This window comes from Eutrema salsugineum, unplaced genomic scaffold (assembly GCF_000478725.1).
Source record: "Eutrema salsugineum unplaced genomic scaffold, Eutsalg1_0 scaffold_1, whole genome shotgun sequence".
Taxonomy (NCBI): domain Eukaryota; kingdom Viridiplantae; phylum Streptophyta; class Magnoliopsida; order Brassicales; family Brassicaceae; genus Eutrema; species Eutrema salsugineum.
Window position 1 is genome coordinate 11743410 of NW_006256909.1, and position 18647 is coordinate 11762056.

Consider the following 18647-nt stretch of genomic DNA (forward strand, 5'->3'; position numbering starts at 1 on the left):
TTAAATGACTTATTGAACGGATTCTTAATGTTTGCTGATTCATGCTTCTCAAAAGGGATTTTGGTATGAAAGAGGATTAGCATAGAAGTTTAATACCTTTATGAGAGGATTATCTTGTCTTTGAGTTCATGTTAAATGAAGTTTCTTGATCATTTGGTTCATTAACTCGCTGATTTAGTGTAGAAGCACCCTAGTTCATTATCATGTCTAAAGCCTCTGCCTCATCATTTCATACATCAACCGCTTATCTATCTTGCTATTCTTGTTTGTTATTTGCATTTTGCTTAGTTTAATTTCTTATCTTTGTTCATTTGCTTGTTCTTAAGTAGTTTTAGACACCAAAACCCATTTCTTGAACCGCTTGACTTAAGATACATAACATCATAAACTAGTGTCTAACCACAAGCATGGATTGATATCTCTTCATTACTACAATGAAAGGGGATTGATAACCCTTCTTAAAGCCTAAAAATCTTAGTTATCAATCACCAGTGTATGTACATGCAGTTAACTTTCTTATGCGATGAAAAAGAGTATTATTGGACGGTGGCTAAAAACAGGAGAACACCTACAAGAATTCAAAAATAGAGAATTCCATTCAAGTTTCTAAACCGTAGGTGAACTTGCTGTCTATAGCATTCCATTCAAGTTTCTGAACCGTAGGTGAACTTGCTGTATATAGCATTCCATTCAAGTTTCTAAACCGTAGGCGAACTTGCTGTTAAGCGTAGCCTCCAAGTCTGCATATTCTCCAAGTCGTGCAAATATCTTTCAAAAATTGATGTATATTCTGGTTGTGACCTTCTCATATTATTAGGACACAAGAAATTTCGCAGACAGTTGTCTTTTGTTCACTTATTTTCATCTGTCTAGTTAAGCAAGAGACACCAAAACATATGTAATTTGATCTCTTTCCGGTCGAACAAATTAGGGATCGGTTAAGTTTTGAAGTTTTTTGGTTAAGATTACAGTTTGAAGAAAACAAATTTAACGAAGTTTTTTGGATTCAAACAGCATTTCCATAATAAGTATAGTACCTATATAGTTAAACACGTCAAATTTGTATGGTTATAATTAACTGAAGAAAACTTAAGTATTAAAGTGATTTGGTCTCCGATTGTTAAATTTGGCTGGATTGTAAAGTGATTTGGTCTCCCGAAATTCGTATGATTTACAAGATATAACCACCCGGGTTTATGTGTTAGACATTCCAAAGCGTGTCTTAAAGATAGTGGTTACTGAATAGACTGGGTACATACTTACACGTCAACTACATACTTGTGTTAGGCATTCGAGAGCGTGTCTTTTGGCAGTTGACTTTTTTTGTGTGTGTGAAACCTCTTGCAAATTAGACCGGTTATAAAATGCTGGTTAAACCTCTTACAAATTAGAATCGAATCCCCTAAGGCTCAACTACTTGAAATCTTCAAGCGTTTCAAATTATATAACTTTTTGGGATAATTTTGACCTTTGACCATTGACAATTTTTTTGCTTAATAACTAAATAAGACCATTGAGCATTTTATCGCATGTCTATTATTGAACTTTAAATTTTAAACAATGATGAAAAAATCAGTTGCTATAAAGGTTAGATGAATAGTAGAATACAAGCATAAACGAATGATTTAATAATAAAATTATCTGAATTAAATCGGGTTTTCGTAAATTATCCGCAACATAAATCATAAAACACTAAAATCGGTCTCTTTATATATTAAGGACTTAATTTTTTTGTTTTTAGTTATATTTTTTGACATATCCAAACAGAATCACTTTTCAAAAATGTGAAATGTAAAAAAAATGATGAATATATTTTATAGTTAAAAATAGCATAATCAGTTAATCACATTCTCAAGACGTGAGAAAAGTATCATTCATATCTCTTATCTTTTCAATCTATATTTTTTGTTTTTTTTTAATAACTCAAGTAAATCCTACACAAATTGAACCAAACGATTACCAACTAATCTGGAAGGTGTGAAAGTTCGTTGGAGACGAAAGTGACAAACACATAATGTTCAACATCTGAGCCGAATCCCAGAATTAACTAGCCCAACAATACTAAACAGCAGTAAATTTCTCTTAGCAAAAACTAATCTGAAAGAATAACGAGTTTACGCATTGCCTCTAATCAACCATCACTAGGTCATACTTTAACTAAAAAAAACCATCACTAGGTCATCACTGTTGGGTTCATGTCATAAACTACATTGTACATTTGTACTTAGGGTTGATTTTATTTTAGATTATAGTTAAGCGGTATTAATCTTGTTTATTAGAGCCATTCTTTGGAGTGAATTAATTTGTGCCTAGCTGGCTAGCTAGCTAGAGAGAGGGAGAGAGAGGCAAAAGCAGCAAGAGGACACAAAACCTAGCTGGATAAGAGAAAAATGAATAAAAAATGGATAAAGGTAGGGACCTGCTAAGAACAATTGATAGGGTTCTTTGTAATAAATGCACCCTTATCGTACGTATATGCATCCATTCAATGTTTTTTTGTTTCATTTGCCTCAAATTGATTACAGTTTGGTGGTTTTGCGTCTGCCCTTTATTAGCAAAATAGATTAGCATCGAGGTGTGAACCACAAGTCGCCGAATCTGGTTTGCTCATTACGGACGTAGCAATCAGCGATTTTTTTGGGTTCAATTTCATGTCTTGTCCTACATTTAGTTATATGATATAAGTGTGTCGAAGATAATTTTCAGGTTTTTCCATATATTATATTCACTTTGTCTCTGAATAAGATGTTTTAGATAAAAATGCAGAAATTACAAAATTATACTTTTAAAAACAAAACACCATTTCATTATAAATTAAAAACATAATTCAGCCAGTCGTTAAAAAAAACTGCAGAATCCAAAGAGTTAAAAGTATTCCCTCCGTTTCATAAAGAATGTTTTTTTAATGTTTTATTTTTGTTTCATAAATAGTGTCGTTTTATATTTTCAATGCAGAATTTTAAACAATATTCCAGTTTTGACCTATTGATTTAATGTATTAATTAGAGAAAAAAAATTATTTAATGCATTAATAAAGGACAAAATAGTATTTTTAATAGTTTTCTTAATAAGTGTGAAAAATGTCAGAATGACACTCTTTGTGAAATGGATGGAGTATCAATTATCAAAGAACACTAAAATTTGCATGGAAACTTGTATAATATTTTATAAAATAAAAAAAATATAATTAAGCAGATAATTATGAGACAAAAGGAGTAGATTACAATGCAACATCACACATCAATTTTTCAACGTATTCAAACTATTAAAAATTACTACAATTCTAAAAATTGGGTGCATAGACGTTCGTCCAGGTAACCAAATCAATCAATAAAAAGCCAATATATTCAGTTTTCACACTAGTCAAATATAAAAACATATGATAATATGAAGAAGAAAAATCTCTGATTATTCTCCAACAAAATTAGTTAGGTGTGAGGCCCTCTTCGAACGCCGTTTTTGGAACATTTAAAAATACACACAAGTACAATAGTTTATTAATATGATATAATAATATATGGTCGAGTATGGGAAAGAAAATAACACGTCAATTTGCAAATAGAATAAAATCTCACATAATGCAAATTGAGAGAAGACGAGGGTGGTAAGTAAGATGTGTGGTCGAGAGAGTGAGTGAGAAGGTTTGAATATGTACGTTAAGGCTTCTATAAATAAAGAATCTTTGCATGTGAATTCATGTACTTAAAATTAAACTCATCATACGATAATCTTCTTAGCTCTATTTTTGTTTATCCTCCAAAGAAGATGGGATCCATTTCGAAAATGGAGTTCGAATCTTCTTCATCTTCTAGCCCAATTCATGTAATGCTCGTGTCGTTTCAAGGACAAGGCCACGTCAATCCACTTCTTCGTCTCGGCAAGCTAATTGCTTCAAAGGGAATACTCGTTACCTTCGTCACAACAGAGCTTTGGGGAAAGAAAATGAGACAAGCCAACAAGATCGTCGACGGTGAGCTTAAACCGGTTGGTTCTGGTTTAATCCGGTTTGAGTTCTTTGACGAAGAATGGGCTGAAGAAGATGACCGGAGAGCTGATTTCCTTGTATACATCTCACACCTGGAGCAAATCGGGAAACGAGAAGTGTCGAAACTCGTGAGGAGGTACGAGGAAGAGAACGAGCCCGTCTCGTGTCTGATCAATAACCCTTTTATCCCATGGGTGTGCCACGTGGCGGAAGAGTTCAACATTCCTTCTGCTGTTCTTTGGGTCCAGTCTTGCGCTTGTTTCTCTGCTTATTACCATTACCAAAACGGCTCTGTTTCTTTCCCGACAGAAACTGAGCCTGAGCTCGAAGTCAAGCTTCCTTGCGTTCCACTCTTGAAATACGACGAGATACCTAGCTTCCTCCTTCCTTCTTCTCGGTTCGCAGGATTCCGAGAAGCGATTCTTGGACAGTTCAAGAATATGAGCAAGCCCTTTTGCGTCTTGATTGATTCCTTCGACGCATTGGAACAAGAAGTGGTCGATTACATGTCGAATCTCTGTCCTATCAAAACCGTTGGACCGCTTTTCAAAGTGGCTAAGACAGTGATCTCTGAGGTAAGCGGCGACATCTGCAAACCGGCGGATCAATGCATCGAGTGGCTAGACACGAGGCCTAAATCCTCCGTTGTGTACATCTCGTTCGGGACAGTCGCGTATTTGAAGCAAGAACAAATCGAGGAGATCGCTCACGGTGTTTTGAGAGCCGGTTTATCGTTCTTGTGGGTGATTAGACCTCCACCGCATGATCTAAAGGTGGAGACTCATGTCTTGCCACAAGAACTTAAAGAAGAGAGTGGTAAAGGTAAAGGGAAGATTGTGGATTGGTGTCCACAAGAGCAAGTCTTGGCTCATCCTTCCGTGGCGTGTTTTGTCACACATTGTGGATGGAACTCGACAATGGAGGCTTTGTCTTTGGGAGTTCCGGTGGTTTGTTGTCCGCTATGGGGAGATCAAGTGACCGACGCGGTTTATCTGATTGATGTTTTCAAGACGGGAGTGAGGCTTGGCCGTGGAGCGACGGAGGAGAGGGTTGTTCCGAGGGAGGAAGTGGCGGAGAAGCTTTTGGAAGCGACGATTGGGGAGAAAGCGGAGGAGCTGAGAAAGAATGCTCTGAAATGGAAGGCGGAGGCCGAAGCTGCGGTGGCTCCCGGAGGATCGTCGGATAAGAATTTCCGGGAGTTTGTGGAGAAGTTAGGTGTGGGAGTAAACAAAGTTGCGTTGAACGAACATTAGTGTTTCATACTCTCATGATCTCAATCTTGGTGTGTGTTTTCAAGTTTCTTTGTTTTATATTTTTGTGGTTTGAAGATAACGTGGGATCTTTTGTTAACAATATGGATTTTGTAATTGTTTATCATTGTATTATTTGATTAGCTCAATCTTCCGCACAATTTTTATTGTTTGTGTTAAAATTCTATGAATCGAAGCATTCTTTGATATTAATCTCCTTGCAAGTTTAAATTATATTTTGATGCATTTTAGTCATGTTGTATTTTATTTAGATGAGTAATCAAATCTACAAATTTCAAAAATTCCATCGCATAAACAAATTAAGAATGAAATTAAAATCGATAAAATACATATAATAATTATAATTTAATAATAAAATAATCTCACATAATGCAAACTGAGAGAGAGGAGAGTGGTAAGTAAGACGTGTGGTAGAGACTAGAGAGAACAAGTGAGTAGGTTTAACGGAATATTTTTAATAAATGAATCGTCGAATAGTTTTATCACCGAGCTTTCTACTAAATGTAAAGTACAACATGAGTAATGGCCAAATGGAAACAGTTTCAATAAATGATGAAGATTTGTGATTTGTGTATCTAAACAAATAGCTCAAATGTTTGGGCGGGGTGGTTTAGATATTTGTGTCGAAGAAGTCAGTGGTTATTTACACACAATGTCCAAGTACTTAAGGCATGTCCATTAGTGACCCTCTCATTGGGGGTCATTAGAATTAAAAATTAATTTTTAGTTTGGTTAAAGTTTGGGAAGAACTCATGTGGGAAAAGTGCTTCCAGTAGTGAACCCGTGGTTCGAGTTCATTCCAAATAAATATATAATTTTTTTTAAGTAAAAGTAAACACATTTTTATTTAAAAAAGAAATACAATTTAGCAAAGAGAAATACATCTATTACAGAAATAAACAAATTATTGAAAGAAAATTACAAAACATACAACATTTGAAATATAGAAATACTTAAAAACATATAAGAAGTATCAAATTTATTCCAGAGATTTTCGATTAAATCCGCTTTTAGACGTTCATGTATCTGGTTGTCACGGACCTCGTTTCGTTTTGCCATCATCAAATTTGCGATATTTGTAGGCCTATTTGTAGAATATGTCCAATCGCGTTCTCTACTATCATATTATGTAATATGATAGCAGCCCGCAAAATCTTGCTAATTTTTTCTTTATCCCAAAAAAGAGCTGGATTTTTTATTATTGCAAATCTAGATTGCAGAACGCCAAAAGCTCGCTCCACATCTTTTCGGATGGATTCTTGAGTTGTTGCAAATAACTTATTTTTCTCTCCTTGTGGAAGATGAAATGATTGTATAAATGTAGCCCATTTGGGATAAATACCGTCGGTTATATAATATGGCAAACGGTACTCGTTACCGTTTACCCAATATCTTACTTTTGGAGCTCGGCCTTGCAAGATGTCATCAAAAACTGGAGAACGATCAAGAACGTTAATATCATTTAATGTACCTGGAGGTCCAAAAAATGTGTGCCATATCCAAAGATCGTGTGATGCAACTGCTTCTAAAACGATTGTTGGTTTTCCTGACCTCCGTGTATATTGCCCTCTCCATGCAGTCAGACAATTCTTCCACTCCCAATGTATACAATCGATGCTTCCTATCATCCCGGGAAAGCCCCTATCCTCTCCATCGTTCAGTAAGCGTTCAAGATCATCAGTTGTGGGTCTTCTCAGATACTCATCACCGAACAAGGATATTATACCCTCGGTGAAATTTTCCAAACATAACAACGCTGTAATAGCACCGAGCCGGAGATACTCGTCAACTGCATCAGCTGCGGTACCATATGCCATCATACGAATTGTCGCAGTACATTTTTGGAGAGGAGATAGACCTAATCTTCCGATGGCATTTCTTCGGTGCCAGAAGTACGGTACTTCATTGGAAAGTCGATCAACTATACGCATGAACAAATCTTTGTTCATCCTAAAACGGCGACGGAATATATGTGACGGGTAAGTAGCATCATCGCTGAAATAATCGTTCCATAACCGAGCGTGGCCTTGTTCACGCTCTCTTTCAATGTATGCTCTTTTTTTCTTTTTCCTTTTTTCTGCGTTGACGATAGAATTGAACATTGCCTCAAACTTCTGATCAAAAGCATCATCAAAGGCATCATCAAATTCATCATCTAATCGATCATCATATGCATCATCCAATCGATCATGGCTTGATGATGCTGCCATTATAAATTTTTTAGATATTGGTGATTAGAGATAAGGAGAGGAAAAATTTGAAAATAGAATTTGGCCAAGTGAAAGAGTGTTTGACAAAGTGTTTTTAGTTTGGTTGAGAAGAGAAGATGGAATTTGGCAAAGGTTGATGAATTTTATTTTTTTAGCCGAGAAGATGGAAAAAAGAAACAACAATATGACTAAAATTTGCAAAGAGGTTTGAATGAAAACATAAATGTCTAAACACATATAAATACATGGCCGATAGATAGAAGCTGTGGCTACAAAGCTAGTTGGTCAAATATATGGTCCATATTACAAGATTCTAAATTTGGGGTTACAAGGGAAAACAACAAAAGCATCTGGCCCCTCCAAAGTTGAGCATATGGTCACGGACGCATCTTGGAAAGCAACTTGCTATGACACACCCTGCACAAAACACGTGAACGTCAGAAGCAACAAAAGATCACAATGTAAGCTAAGCTACGCAAAGTACACTGAAAATAAGGAACAATCATACATAAACACATATTCTCTCAAGTATACAAAGCAGAAGTTCAAACTTAATGAAAACACAAAAGTCCAAGCCACAGGAAATCTTAAGTTCTAACCTAGAGATCATACATAGCACGGATTAACTTGTTTTTCAAAGCAATTTCAACATCTGTTAGGGGTTCATTCTTTGCTAAAAGGCTCTCAAGAATCCTCTTGTCCCTGATCTTCTCTTTCAATTCGAGGTCTTTTAGTTTCATGTCCCACATGGAAGAAAAGTCCTTCATATCTTTGGTTTCACCCTTCGAGCCTCCTGATTTCTTCGCATTGGCTTTCGACGCCTTCACACCGGGAGGCCGAGGCTCCACTTCAATATCGTTCACGCTTCCAGGCATTGACGATGACGACTGCGCCGAGTCTTCTACTCTTCTTTTTTTTACGGATGCATCTTCCTGTGTTGAGCTGGTCGTGCACCATTTCTGATCGAACCTCAACTCTCTCCAGGCGTGTTCGAGGGTAAACTTAATGCCATAGTTATTGACAAAAATTTCATGTGCAAGCTTCATTACATCATTGTCATTCTCACCGCTACTTCTTTGCTTCTCTGCAGCTGCGTAGGAACCCACAAATTTACAGACATGATCGTTGATTCTTCTCCATCGTTGCTTACACTGCGACCATTCTCTTCTTGGCAGACCTTCAAGCTCCGGACAAGCGTTGTAATAGAGCTGCATCCTCTGCCAGAAAGCACCGAGCTTCTGTTCGTTTCCCACAACGGGATCCTTGCTGGTGTTGAGCCACGCAGAGATAAGGAGGACGTCTTCCTTCGGACTCCAGACTTTTCTCTTCAACGCATTATCAGACGGATCATCAGAACCTTGTGTGCTAAACAAGGGAACTTGTGATGATCCTAAGTCTATGCACGGAGAATAAGCTTCAGGGGTTAACTGACTACTTAAAAGATTAACAAACCCTTCAGAGGGCGTAAAGGAGTTGTGAGAGTCCATGTGAATGAAAGAAGGAGTTTTCAGAAGTTAACAGAAAGAAAATAAAGAGAGTCACCGAATACAAGATTGAATGAAAGAGTGAAATGAGTGAAGAGAAATCGAATGAAGTTTTAGAGTATCAGATAGTGGACGCTTGAAAGAAGGAAAATAAGCAACTGAAAGAGTGAAACATAGTAGAGGTTTAATTAAAAAGAGAGTTATTATATTTATGGTTGAGTATCTTTTAAGTGTCTTTATTGTAGTGGTTATCTGTCTTTTAAGTGTTGGTTGAGTCTCGTTTAATTTATGGGTGAGAGTTTTTAAGACAGTTTTTAACTTTGTAAAGAAGTTTTTGAGTTCTCGGAAAAGGTATTAATTACATAAACCTACCATGTCATGTCAACCATTAAAAAGACCTAAACTATATATCAAACACTCACACAATTCTTGTTCCAACAAAACCTAAACAACCGATACGGTTTAAAGAGAACTAACCTTCACTTTGCACCATATGCCATGAAGGCCCGTATGCCATGCAGTCCAACCCTTGTCCACGTAGAGTCCAAAATGATCCTCAGCAAAAAAGATTAAAAGAGACCATGTTAAATAGTTTAGTACTCAATGCTAACCGAAACGTAAACCCTACAGATATATGCGAGCAGTCCAATCACACAAAAAAATAACAGCATTGATAAGGTATCACCTTGAGCACCAATGCGGTCCTTCAAAAACCGTACTTCTCCTTCCAGCCTGGTTAACTGTTCAAGAACTTCTTCATTACGCCTTGCTTGCTCCTCACAGACCTCTCCTATGGCTGGATCTACCGATTGAATCCTTCCCCGATCAACGCTCACGATCATTGCATGCTGGTTCTCTATCCTTGTCGCGAGGATTTCACACTGCTCTGTGACCGCATGATCCCACCATTAGTGAATGTGGTCAAAAGAGCCCTACATGTAAAACAAACTATTAGGAAACGATTGATACAACCAAAACAAACTACAAGTTAACTCACACAACTTACCTCATCAATCCACTTAGGGCAGGAATAATACTTCCGTCCGGCTTCATTTTGGTTGAGTTTCACAACCAGGCCACAAAAGCACTTCTCCGGGATGCCATACGTGGCATCCGCGTAAACCCAATAAGGCACCTCTTCCTCTGACGAACCGCTACTGTAACTTGGCATACTCTGTCCACAAAACAAGATTTTGATCAGTACTATACAACTAAACCCTAAACTAATCTCATATACTTAGCACAACAGACAATGTAAATCAGAAAAAACATTTCAGTTCACACGGTTATCTAAACATTTTGAATCTATTCAAAAAGCACCAAACATTCCGAATCTAAACATTTCGGTAATAGATCAAGTGAAACCCGAATCACATCGAAACCAAAACTCATATTGAAAGCTTAAAACCATTAAATCATTTCACAAATAGTTTAATCAGTGTCTAAATTCATTGAATTACACACCAATTGCAACCCCAAAACAAACCCCCAAATTTTTTCCCCAATCGTAAAAACCCTAATTTCACTTTGTAGATTTTTCCCAAATTCGACATGCAATTTCGAATACGGCCATGAAAGCGTACCTATGTACAAGTAATGAACCCTAAATTCTAAAAAAAACCCAGATTTCATTTGATTTCTTTTCCAATAAATCCCAATCCCTAAAAACTCGAAATCCAAACGAACAAAAAGAAAAATCGAAGTGTAGAAGCTTACCGGGATTATATCGACGGAAGGACGATGCTCGGATGGCAGCTTCACCGGGATTTAGCGACGGGAAACACAGGCGGTGACGGAATCGCCAAAATCGCCGCAGAGACTCACGAGAAAACCCTAAACTCGGGGAAAGTGAAAAATGATTTTCGACCCCGAATGTTTTTTTTTCACGCGAAATTCCCATTTTTCTCTCCCAATCAGCAAACGCCACGTGGCTCCGACACGGAGTCGTTGGGTTCGTCCGGACGACCCGAGTCTTCCGTGTTGGGCTCATTTTCATTTTTTTTAATGCAAACCACATATGATCCCGAGCCCAAAAACCGGGAAGACCCCCCAATGGACATGGCCTTAAGTGTCAAGTACGCAGCTGACTTTTTTGGGTCAATAAATGAAACTTTTTTGGTTTATGTCCACTTTGGAACATAAGACATGACATATGAATGAAAACTTTAGAGCAGCAAGGATTGAGTTTTGGTCTCTTATTCTAATATTTTAATATTAAAAATGGATGAAAGCAATTAAACTTGAACACGTGGCAGAAGAGACATAAGAGACGTATATTATCGTTCTCAATTAAGATACGTCTCTGTCCAAAGTTTATGTAAACTTATTTTTTTATTTACAAATATTCAGAAGAAACGTCCCTGAAGACGAGCGTTGCGGATGGTCTTAGAGCATCCTCATCCCAAAGATCCATATGGGTCTCTTCAGCATTTTTTTTTGTTTGAAGACTGATTTTAGAAACGCTGTAAAGACTGTTTTTTTGCTGAACATTGCTAGAAACCAGATTAGGCTTCAAAAAAAACTTGATTTAATACGATGCATTAATACAAATAAAATATAAAATTTGCTATAAACTCTAGTTGTTATATAATAATGTCCAAATCGTTGCCATATATGTTCGACCAAATCTGATTTCAATTGATGATGCTACTGTTTATCACAAACTTTTTTCCGAGCTGTCAGCATATCGGTAATATTTGAAGTCATAGCTGTGGAAAACGACATATCCATATTAGAATTTCCGCTTCCGTCTCCTGGTTGAAATTCTGCAATAGTATCTAATAGATTGTATTCTTCTCTTTCGTCTTCTACAATCATATTATGGAGGATGATGACACAAGCTCTCATAATCTTTCCAATTTTCTCTTTATCTCAAAAAAGTGTCGGATTTTTGACAATGGCAAAGCGAGATTGCAAGACTCCAAATGCTCGCTCTCTATCTTTTCGGGCACCTTCTTGACGCTCCGCAAAACAATGTGCCTTCGAAGATTGGGGAAGTGGAATAGATTGTATAAAAGTTGCTCATTTTTGATAAATATCATCTGTGAGATAGTATACCAAATTATACTTCCTTCCATTAACGGTAAAGTTGACTGCTGGTGCTTTAACTTGAATTATGTCATCAAAAATGGGTGAACGATAAAAAAACATTTATATCATTTAAGGTACCTGGAGGTCCGAAAAAAGCATGTCATATCCAAAGATCATATGAAGCTACTACCTCTAACACTATTGTTGGTTTTCCCGCACCACGAGAAAATTGTCTTTTCCAAGTGGTAGGGCAATTCTTTCACTCTCAATGCATACAGTCGATGTTGCCTATCATTCCGGGAAATCCTCGTTCCTCTCCAATATAGAGTAAGCGTTGAAGGTCCTCTGGTATGGGTCTCCTTAAGTTCTCATCACCAAACAAATTAATACTGGCCGACAAAATATTCTAAACATGCACGAGCGGTGGTTTCACCAAGTCGGAGATATTCATCCACTGTATCCGCCGCTGTTCCATATGCCAGTAGACGAATGACGGCTGTACATTTTTGGAGTGGAGAGACTCTAGACCTTCCTAGACCATCTTTTTTCTGACGGAAGTATTGAAATTCAGTAGATAGTTTCTCGAGGATACGTAAGAATAAATGCTTGTTCATCCTAAAACGTCGCCAGAATAAATTAGGAGGATACGTTGCAGCATCACTGAAGTAATTGTTCCATAACCGATTGTGCCCTTCTTCATGATCTCTTTCGATGTAAGCTCGTTTTTTCCTTGTTTTTGGTGCTTCCAAACGATTTCCATATTTAATGAAAAGTTTGATCAAACCGTCGATCAAAAGCTTCATCAATGGATCCATGAAAAATGTTGTTTGAGGAAGATCCATCAAAATTAATGTTTGAATATGATCCATCGAAATTGATGTTTGAATAAGATCCATCATAATTGATGTTTGAATAAGATCCATCAACATTGATGTTTGAAGAAGATCCATCAAAATAGCCTTCTTCATAAGATTCATCAAAATTGATGTTTGAAGAAGATCCATCAAAATTGTTGTTGGAAGAAGAAGATGCCATATGTTTTTTTTTATATATGTTTGGTGTTTGAAACTAGAAAAATGAACATGGTGTTTAAAATGTTGAACAAGAGAAGAGTTTAAAAACGATTACAAGGTTGAACAAGATAAGAACAAGAGAGTAGCAATAAAGATAAGAATAAGAGAGTTGCAATAAGAAGAAAAGAGTAGCAATAAGAAGAAGATAGTAGCAAAGGAAACACCAAGTCGGATACATTATAATGATACAAATGGAAGCATATAAATAGAACAAGAAAGTAGAAATATTGTGGTTCTACAAACAATTACAAACTTGTGGTGATAAGAACACCAAGTACAAATAATAGATAAGAGAATCAAACATGTGAGCTTTGTCCACACAGAAAAAAAAACACGACATGGCCCATTCATGTCTTCTTCTGCCGACTACACTTGTGGTGAGAATCCTATTCGAATGTGCCTGCAAAAAAGTGAAATATCCCAATCAAAATCAAGATAAGTGTAGAAGATAATTGTATTCGAAGCAAGCCCAACATCACAAAGGGAGTGAACTCAAAAACATACCTAAGTGGACATCAAATCTATAAGTAGTTTCTGCTTCAGGCCTTCTTCCCTTTCATTTAACGTTTCCTTCTTCATTAGAAAGTCAAGCAGCCCCATTTTTGCCACATCTCGTTTCATGGCAAGTTCTTTTTCCTTGAAGGCCCACATCCTCTCAAACTCAGTCATCACAGAGTTGTTGGCCTCTGCTGTGACCTTCTTCTGTTTTGCCTTTGCAGACTTGACACCAGGTGGCCGTATTTTCGCTTGACCATCCTCAGACCTTCTTTGACCGTCTTCTCGTTCCCAGTTGGCGACTGTGAACTCTCCTCTGCCCTTCTTTTTTAGAGTTTGCATCAGTTTTGGTTGTGGAAAGCTCAGACCATTTTTGGTCGTTCCTCAACTCCTCCCACGCATGCTCCAAATTAAACTTCTTTTTCTGATCGCTGAAGAATATCTAGTGCGCCACCTTTAGGACGTCGTTGTCATTCTCCCCACTCGTTCTCTCTCTTGAAACCGTCTCATACGCGCCATAAAACTTGCAAACAAAGTCATTCATTTTGTGCCACCTTTGCTTACACTGTCCAGCACCGCGTGGTTCACATCTTGGCTTCAAACTATCTGCATAATATGAAGCAATCCGCTTCCAAAAGGCTCATGAACGTTGCTCATTTCCCACAACAAGGTCTTTTGAGGTGTTCAGCCATGAGCTGATGAGGAGAACATCCTCGTACGGTGACCAAGACTTTCTTCCAGCAGTCATATGCGTATCACCAATCTGTGAAGGCTGAGTACACTGAGCACTGAACAAGGGAACATGATCGAAAGCTTCATCATCATGTTGACTGTTCAACAAGTCAACGAATTTGGAGGTCTGTGAAAATGGAAAACCCGAATGCAAATCCATTTCGACAAAGGAAGAAAGAAATGAAAGAAAGAAAGTGAAGAAGGAATGAGATATAAGAGGATTGAAGCCGAGAGGTTTATAGAGATAGATTAGTTGAGAGGATTAAAAAGAGAGATGAGTAGAGAGGATTAAAGAGAGGGATGAGTTTAGAGGATTAAAGAGAGAGAGATTAAAAAGAGAGCTTGAAGCCGAGATGATTAAAGAAAAAGATAAGAGAGAGAGTTTAAAGAGAGACAATACATCAACCTAACAACAATTTAACACTTATCAAAGTGTTACAAGTTATGACCGTTATCTAAACTACACAAAGAATTTACGACCAAGTCTTAAACTACTTCACCTATATCTCTTTCCTTATTCACCTATATCTCTTTACGTACATACAACTTAAATACTTAAGCATTTACTACACTACTTATCATAGTGTTAGGATAAGACTGACCTCTTTAACAATGGGTGAGTGATGTGATTACACAGCAGTAGACTTAGCCGTAGGCAGCATTCAATCGAGTAATCTTAACCTACATTAAAGCGGGAAAGTGGCTAATTCATGCCTCAACCGAGTGGAATGGTACCGATTAGTACCTGTACAATTATGATGTGCTCAAACATGCCTCAACTATTGAAAATTTGAATATTCATACCTAAAATCAATTTTTTTGGCCAAAACATGCATTGACTTATTTTCTGTTAGTCAACTCTGTTAAATTATTAACAGAAATGAGTCAGCTGCCACGGTGAAATCTGTGTTGGAACGATAATACTAAACGACGTCGTTTTAAGTCGAGAAAAAAAAAAAGTAAAATTTTTTGCACATCCTACTATTCGAACCATAGACATCCTCTATAAAACATCCTTGATGCCACTAGACCAAATGCAATTATTAGTTGTAATTCGCACCATTAAATATTTTTACTATTCCTACAATCATTAGAAAAATGAAAAATCTAAAGTCGTTGAAAGTCACGACATTTGTGAGTTTCACCAATGCTCGAAAGGGTCTTCCTTTTATCAAATCTAATCAGCTGTTTGTTGCTTTTAACTTTAAACAATTGAATTAAACTTTGCTGGGTTCTCTTTCGATTCTCAATACTCCTATGAATCGAATTCATTAAACGATTGTTGTTTTAGATCTGGTGAAATAAAAACAAATCGGCCACAGGGTTAACAGGAGGATTCACGAGGAGACATGAGGAAGAAGGAGAAGCAGCAGAAGAAGAATTAAGAGTAGAAATCGGTTAATGGTGACGACAATGAAGATTTCGATCCGTTTGCTCAGTTTTTCCCCAAATTTGAACACAGACCTCGACGAAGAAGAAGATAGATTCTTCATTAAAAAAAGATGAATAACCAAACCAATACGACGTCGTATTTTTTTTTTTAAATAATGGTTATGGGTAGTTTATATTGTTTAAGTGTGCGATACGTTATTAATTACTACATCTGGTCTACTGGTTTTCGGGCTCGGACAAGTAGGGATGGTGCAGGGTTTGAATCTTTGAGCTTGCAAATTTTTTTTTCCCCAGAAATATACAAAACGACATAGCATCATATCTCAGAGATTCCAACGTGGCAAGTGAGTCAGCCCCGTTAACATTTTGACGGAGTTGACTAACAGATAAAAAGTCAATGCATGATTTGGCCATAAAAGTTCTAGTTCGGGAATGAATTTACACATTTTAAAGAGTTCAGGTACGTATAGGCACAGCATCAAAGTATAGGCATTAAATGGTACCAATTCTTGCGGTTAAGGCATGTATCGGCCGCTTTCCCTACATTAAAGCATAAACATTCATCAAACCCAAGTCGTTCAAGAGATATAAAAATTAAAGAAGAGAATAGTTTCTCAGAAATTGTCAAATCTGCAACGCTTGTCTTTATCCCATTCCTGCATAGGCACATATAGGCCGAAGGAACATAGTTTCCCAACAATATAGAACAACAACATAACACCGAAGTAATAAAAAAAAAAAATCATTACAAACATCATTCAAGGTCTTAAAAAGAAAGGATTACAGACTTGAGGATTGAAGTTCTCAAACTAGAACAATCAATGAGCAACTATCAATCAAGTTCTTAAAAAACAACAAACAACAATCCAAGTTCCTAAACCAGTTTCTACGATTACAAAGTTGATTAGTCTTCTAGACTAATTCCCAACACATAAAGAGAAAAGAGATAGCACCAAAAATTACCATAAACAGGATAAGGAGAAAGTCAGAACCTCTCAACTTCATTGCTTCTTTCATCCGAGCCACCTTTTGTTGAATCTCCACCACTACTTCCTTCAATTCTCCTATATCATCAGTGTTTCTATCGATCAGAGGCTCCATGATGTACATCCGATTCTCATATGACTGCAGCAGCTCAGTCCTATGGAAGGGGTCAATCCTTCCACTCACTTGATCAATCCTGATTTGTAGAATTGTAAAATTTTCTTCAACAGCTTCATCCCACCATTTCCAAATGTGATCTGGACTATCCTACACAATGTAGAAGAAAACTTGAGTTAGAAAATTACTATCAAAACGAGCTACAACATATATACTCACAAATCGACCTTACCTCTCCCAAGATTGTAGGACATGTGTAAAACTTCCTCCCATTGTTGCAGGAGCTGTGGACTCTTCAATGATGATGTTTCAGCCACAGTAACATCGCTGAGGAATCCCAAAATTCCCATCGGCTTTAGCACATCCGCTGTCGTAGCTTGCTACCGAGGTACTGCTGTTGGTGTAGCTGATCGGCATCGTCCTGCAAAAGAGACAACAAAACCATTGCTGCATCATAATTCAAGTTGAGAAGCCATTCTACTTTGCACCGAATAAAAAGAGATAACTATGATCAAACCCAAAAACTTGTTCAATCGTAAACCATGTTGCGGATAAAGGAACACAAACTAATGATCAAACCCACCGAATCAACCCAGACAAATGATCAACCCATGAGAAACCCCAAAAGTTTGATCAAACCCACAAATCCCAAAATTTTCAATCGATGTCGTTTGCAAAAAAAAACCGGATTTATGCGATTAAACACAATCCGAAATCAAATTAACCAAAGAGCCCATCATCATTACAAATAAAACCCTTTACAAACAAAAATCGTTTTCGAACAAACATGAAATCGATTTGGGAACATAAGTTAAATCGATTAGGGTTTTGAAAGTATACCTGCGTCGCCGTTCTTGATTACCGATACTCTGATGCCAGAGGACCCAGATGCCGCCGGAAGAACCTCAAATCGCGGTGAAACGCCGTCAGAAAAATCAGGCTCGTCGAATTCGCTTTCGACGGATACACCGAGTAAGAGTCGAGAAAGAAATGTTTCGACCAAAAAAATAATCGAGAGAAATATTATTTATGTCCAATAATTCTCGATCTATTGCACACTTCCACCTGTCATTAAAGACGTCTCTACCTGTCCCCAATTAAGAGATGTCTTCAGTTTATTTGGGCCTGAATCTAACTATTTTAGTGTAAAATAATAGTTAAGAGACGGGCCCGTTTCTGGGATAAAGATGGTCTTACCGCTAGGAAGCAAGCGTTTTAAGTTGTGAATTCTAAATGTTTTTGAGGGTTAATTTAAGTATTTTTTTACCACTGACCATTTTATTGCAATTATTTTATTGAATTTGTTTTAAAATTACCATTAATGAGCAAAAAGAAATTGCTCTGTCTCTTATCTTTTTACCTACTAACTAGTAAATTTGCCCACGTTTCGCGTAGATTATATATGTCTAGTAAGTGTAATTTTATAAATAAATGATTTTATGAACACTAATTTTTTTTTATTTAGACGAATCTGAAATTTACAAATAAACTTTTGATTTTAACAATATGGTTAAAAAATCTTATTAAAGTATATAGATAAGAAATCGAAAATTCTATTCTAGATATCATAATTAACAATATTTCATTAGACATATACATTTCATTTATTGTTTTTTTTTTACTTTTTTCTTAGATTTTTACTAAATTTTAGTTTTATAAAATTATAAAAACCAAAAATTTTTTATAAACATAAGAAATCGTAAACACTATAATAATTAGCGATATTCTAGCATAAATTTTGTTTTTTATTTTGTTTTGAAACGACATTCTAAATTTTATTCTAATTTTTGTTTCTTTTAACATTTTAGTTAGATTTTTTCTAAATTTTAGAAACATAAAAATGGTAAATTTCTATTTTTAAAAAAACGTTTTTA

General features: G+C 36.6%; 3 protein-coding genes and 1 long non-coding RNA gene across 9 annotated transcripts; 1 reads left to right on the forward strand and 3 right to left on the reverse strand.

The window, feature by feature from the left end:
* Positions 1 to 3706: 3706 nt before the first annotated feature.
* On the forward strand, positions 3707 to 5444 carry LOC18028145 (UDP-glycosyltransferase 84A1). Its single transcript, XM_006414440.2, has one exon. It carries the CDS (start codon positions 3766 to 3768, stop codon positions 5236 to 5238), a length of 1473 nt encoding a protein of 490 aa, XP_006414503.2. The 5' UTR covers positions 3707 to 3765; the 3' UTR covers positions 5239 to 5444.
* A 1237-nt stretch (positions 5445 to 6681) lies between these two features.
* LOC112081961 lies at positions 6682 to 7466 on the reverse strand. The gene is made up of 2 exons (XM_024149036.1): positions 6808 to 7466; positions 6682 to 6688 (listed from the first exon to the last, which is right to left on the reverse strand). Exons 1-2 carry the CDS (start codon positions 7464 to 7466, stop codon positions 6682 to 6684), a joined length of 666 nt encoding a protein of 221 aa, XP_024004804.1.
* A 255-nt stretch (positions 7467 to 7721) lies between these two features.
* On the reverse strand, positions 7722 to 10115 carry LOC112082224. The gene is made up of 3 exons (XR_002896874.1): positions 9957 to 10115; positions 9428 to 9882; positions 7722 to 7883 (listed from the first exon to the last, which is right to left on the reverse strand). It is a non-coding gene; the product is annotated as an uncharacterized LOC112082224 (long non-coding RNA).
* Positions 10116 to 10724: 609 nt separating this feature from the next.
* On the reverse strand, positions 10725 to 17764 carry LOC112082223. Of its 6 annotated transcripts, XR_002896871.1 has the most exons (6): positions 17614 to 17764; positions 17006 to 17194; positions 16665 to 16913; positions 16176 to 16212; positions 14883 to 14961; positions 10725 to 10783 (listed from the first exon to the last, which is right to left on the reverse strand). XR_002896871.1 is itself a non-coding variant. In XM_024149678.1 (5 exons), exons 2-5 carry the CDS (start codon positions 17121 to 17123, stop codon positions 14943 to 14945), a joined length of 423 nt encoding a protein of 140 aa, XP_024005446.1. In that variant the 5' UTR covers positions 17124 to 17194; positions 17614 to 17764; the 3' UTR covers positions 14683 to 14942. The 6 variants fall into 6 exon arrangements, 3 of the variants coding, with proteins under 3 accessions (XP_024005446.1, XP_024005445.1, XP_024005444.1); XM_024149678.1 differs by lacking the exon at positions 10725 to 10783 and having other exon boundaries at positions 14683 to 14961; XM_024149677.1 differs by lacking the exons at positions 10725 to 10783; positions 14883 to 14961 and having other exon boundaries at positions 15479 to 16212.
* Positions 17765 to 18647: the final 883 nt, after the last annotated feature.